A 4254-nucleotide genomic window follows, 5' to 3' on the forward strand; every position below is an offset into this window, starting at 1 on the left:
TGCCCACCAATCCAAGCATCGCACCACCTACATCCAACGCAAATACAATTACAACCAACAGTACTGCTAACCAACAGCAACAACAACACCAACTGCCACAATTTAATGCTCAGCGTACTAATCGTGCTAGTTTTAGTAACATACCGCGTGCAAGTCTCTTCAACAACAACTCAACTACAGTAACCAACAATAGTCGACAAAGTCCGCCCGCTATGAATCCAACAGCAAATGTCAACAGCACGGGTCAGAATCTAGCGCATTCGAGAAGTCGCGGCAGCGTGCCATCGATGCATAGTTCCACTGCTGCAACTCAACAATTGCAGCAGCAGCAGCAACAGCAACAGCAACAGCAACAGCAACAACAACAACAACAACAACAACAGCAACAGTCGCAACAACGCTCGAACTCAGTACGCCAACAATCACATAATTATCATCCGCCACCACCTCCGCAGCACGCTGCACCGCCAACACCTGCAGAGCGCGAGCTACCTTCCGATCTGGAAGTCATGGTATCCGATGTGGAAAACTTGGTTAGTTAGTTAAGAGCCAAAGTCAAAAACTCAAAGTTATTCACGCACTTTTAGTAAAACGCCCTAAACTTGCCGTACCCGCTGTTGCACTGCCTAAAGTGTTCCTTCCAAATGAAAGCTTCTTATTGGGTGGGTTTCTTCGCTATCATTTACTATTAATATTAATTAAAAAATTTAATTTTTATTTTTGTATTTGTAATTATGTTTCTTATAATTGATTTGCGGTTTTTTCTCTATTATTTATACGTCAACTGATCGCTAAATTAATAGTTATATGAGTATACTCAGAGCAAAGAATCTATAGTACAAAGAAGTGCCACGCTCATACAAACGAAATACTCACTTTATTTTGCTGGTGGATTTATAATAAATCCACCCAACCTCGTGCAACAATGTTCGATCGAGTCACGTTTGTATGAGCGTGGCACTTCTTTGTACTATAGATTCTTTGGTTGAAGGTTTTCAGCAAAAATCTGGTGTGCAAATAGATAATTCGCCACCACGGAGCAGTAATACAGCTCATTTGGAGACGCAGCAAGCCTATAAACGTCTAATCATTGCAGTACTTACTGATAATTATGATAGTGATGATGACCTGTTTAATTTTGGTGGCGGGCCATCAAAAAAAACATGTTTACAAGATAAAGATAAAAGTTTCGGTGAAGAACTTTACGATGTACGAAATAAACAACAACAACAGGAATTATGTTTACTTGAAACAGAAAAGATCGGTGTGAATGATGATGGCAAATCCGGGAGCAAACAAAATTCAATATTAGATGATGAAAGTATGTCAAAGCGTAAACAGAACAAAATTATTCAAATTGTTATAAGTGACAGTGATGACAGTAATGAAGATGATGACCTGTTTAATTTTGGTGGCGGGCCATCAAAAAAAACACCTAATGAATACAAGCCTATAAATAGCAATGATTTGATGGGACATAATCTAGATTGCACAATAACACCGGCTCGTAAAACTGTTTTCAGCGGTATGACATTTGTGTTTATGAATGCGAACCAGCTTGAAATATATGGACCCATTATAATTAAAGCCGGTGGAGCTACAAAAGATCTAAAATTTTGTGTGCCAAAATCTTTTTTACTTAAAAGTAACGTAGTTGTTTTGCAATATGTGCCCACAAAACAAACCCACAAAACAAAACAGTTATTATCAGTAGAGACGTGATTTTTTTTGAAAATGAAAAATATGTAGGAAAAAGTGATTCCCTAGGTATAGTTGTTCCTATTATACAAATTGAAAGTGACAATTCAGGGAAGAATATAGAGGAATGCGAATTGCCACTTAAAAATACTGAAAATGAAACCAAAAGTTCTGATGAACACTACAAAGTAATAGATAATACCTCTCCGGAATGCTCTGAGATTCAAGTAATATCCAACGAAGTGGAAGAAGAATCTGACATACGACGTTCGAAGAGAATAGCAAGCAAAAATTCGCCATATAATTTTTGTGCATTAGATTATATATCAAACGATCCTTGTTCATTTGAAGAAGTAATGTCGTCCAATAACTCTGATAAATGGAAAGCAGCTATGCAGAGTGAAATTGACTCGCTTTTACGGAACAAGACATGGAAACTTACTGAGTTGCCGGCTGATAAAAAAGCAATCCCATCAAAATGGGTTTTTAAAACTAAATTAGATGCTCAAGGTACTCCGGTTTGCAGAAAAGCCAGACTAGTTGCAAAAGGTTTCGGACAAATAGAAGGCATTGAGTACACAGAAACATTTGCTCCGGTGGTAAGATATGAATCAATAAGGTTTCTATTAGCGCTCGCCGCCAAAAATGATTTGATTATACACCAAATGGATGCTGTTACAGCATATTTGAATGGAATTCTCGATGAAGAAATATACATGAAACAGCCGAAGGGTTTTAACGATAGCTCAGGCAAGGTATGTAAACTTCTACGTTCAATATATGGTCTCAAGCAATCAGGACGCGTTTGGAACGAAACTCTAAATCGAGAATTAGTTGCAATAGGGTTAAAATATTTTTATTTACCTTCATGATCTGACGTAATTTCTGGATATTTCAAAAGTTTGTCCTTAAAACGTCCTGGACATGGTTTTATTTTCAATAGAAATATTGTCCGAATAACCGTTTGCATGTAAAATGTTTTGTAGTAACTCCGAAGTAATTTATTATTATCAAATAATTCTTCTTTTGATATATTTGAAATTGGCAACTCATACTCCAACTCCTTTATGCTTTGGCAAATGTTAGCAATAACATCATTGTGAAAAGTTAACCTTTTAAACGTTTCAAAACTGACTGGAAGGTTGCGCACTTTTTCATTTGTTTCTTTGTTGTTAGCATCAAAATTTGATATAATACTATATTTATAAAAAATTCCGTTTTAATAAAATAATTTATTTATTTAAATAACTTAAATACCTCTTTAGTCCCAGGATCTTTTCTTCTAATATCTTTTTATCGGTAACGCTATAATGCACATACATAAATTTTTTAATGGCTAAATAATCAATCATTTCTCTACTTAATATTTACCTATTTATATTTTTATGTGGAGAACTATCTTGTTTCTTTAAACTTTTTTTTACGCTTTGATGTTCATTATCTTTATTTTCACACAAATGTTTATAATAGTGTGGAATTTTAAACAAACGTTGTTTTGTGTTTTCATCACAGTCACTAGTGATGCGAACATATTTCATTGGTGCTACACATCGTCGCTGTGGTCTTTTGTAAAAAACGTTATATGTCTTTTTTACCCTGAACATGATTTCTGGTTCCGTGAGATATGTTTCTAAGGCTATTGGATATTTATCTTTAATATAATCTTTAATTACATCGATTATATTTGTATTTTCAATGAACTCATTGATCGTAACTGGAAAGACTGATCGTATTTTTGATTCTTCACGGGGTCTGAATCTGAAATAAATAAATTATTTTAGCATTTCTTTTATTAATTCACTTTAACTTACTTTTCTTGCAAATTTATATCCTGCTTTAGTTTAGGACTAGCCTGTGCTTCTTTGGTCTCAATTCCCATTGTATCAGTAATTTTTGTTTGTTTAACATTTTTTCCTTTTTTGAAGGGCATTTTTAATTCCGCCTGTATTCAACAATTTAGTGTTATTATTTATGAATTTTAATTTCGCCTGTATTCAACAATTTAGTGTTATTATTTATGAATTTCCCGCTAAAATTAAAGAAATTTCAACATACAGTTTTGTAAATGAACTGCGGAATTAGCAAAGAATACTTTTACTGTTTTAGAATACTGTTATATTAAGGCAATTCAATTATTGAAACTGTTGAAAATAAAACAGAAAACAGAAAACAACAAAATACAAAATATTAATAACGCAAAATAAGCAACCTCAATTTTTGACAAAAATTGTCAAAAATTTATATTTTCTAATTTCAAGCAGTCCCAAGAAATATACGATTTAATTCAATTCAGTGTTTTTAACATGAACAAATGAAATAGTAAAATTTGTTAATTAGAAAACATATTAAAAGTTATTTTATTGCATAAAAGTATTTTATTAAAAATAAAATTGTTGAATTAAATTAATAATAAATTAAATAATATTAAAAGTCTTTAAACTATTCATACATTTGAATATGAATATTTTAATATACAAATATAATTTACATACTCCACTCTTTTTACCACCAAAAAATTGTTTACAATTTTTGTTTTTTTTTATATTTCTTATTGGA

The 4254-nt window shown here is 32.7% G+C and overlaps 1 protein-coding gene across 2 annotated transcripts; it reads right to left on the minus strand.

Annotated features, from left to right (window-relative positions):
• Window positions 1-2246: 2246 nt before the first annotated feature.
• Window positions 2247-3970, minus strand: LOC119664593 (protein telomere ends associated-like). 2 transcript variants are annotated; one of them, XM_038074054.1, is made up of 3 exons: window positions 3510-3923; window positions 2956-3003; window positions 2247-2894 (listed from the first exon to the last, which is right to left on the minus strand). In XM_038074054.1, the coding sequence occupies exons 1-3, from the start codon at window positions 3626-3628 to the stop codon at window positions 2555-2557; spliced, it is 507 nt and encodes a 168-aa protein (XP_037929982.1). In that variant the 5' UTR covers window positions 3629-3923; the 3' UTR covers window positions 2247-2554. The 2 variants fall into 2 exon arrangements, with proteins under 2 accessions (XP_037929982.1, XP_037929981.1); XM_038074053.1 differs by lacking the exons at window positions 2247-2894; window positions 2956-3003 and adding an exon at window positions 3015-3456 and having other exon boundaries at window positions 3510-3686; window positions 3754-3970.
• Between the last annotated feature and the right edge of the window lie 284 nt (window positions 3971-4254).

The sequence above is a fragment of the Teleopsis dalmanni genome, unplaced genomic scaffold (genome assembly GCF_002237135.1).
Source record: "Teleopsis dalmanni isolate 2A unplaced genomic scaffold, ASM223713v2 unscaffolded_contig_2254, whole genome shotgun sequence".
NCBI lineage: Eukaryota > Metazoa > Arthropoda > Insecta > Diptera > Diopsidae > Teleopsis > Teleopsis dalmanni.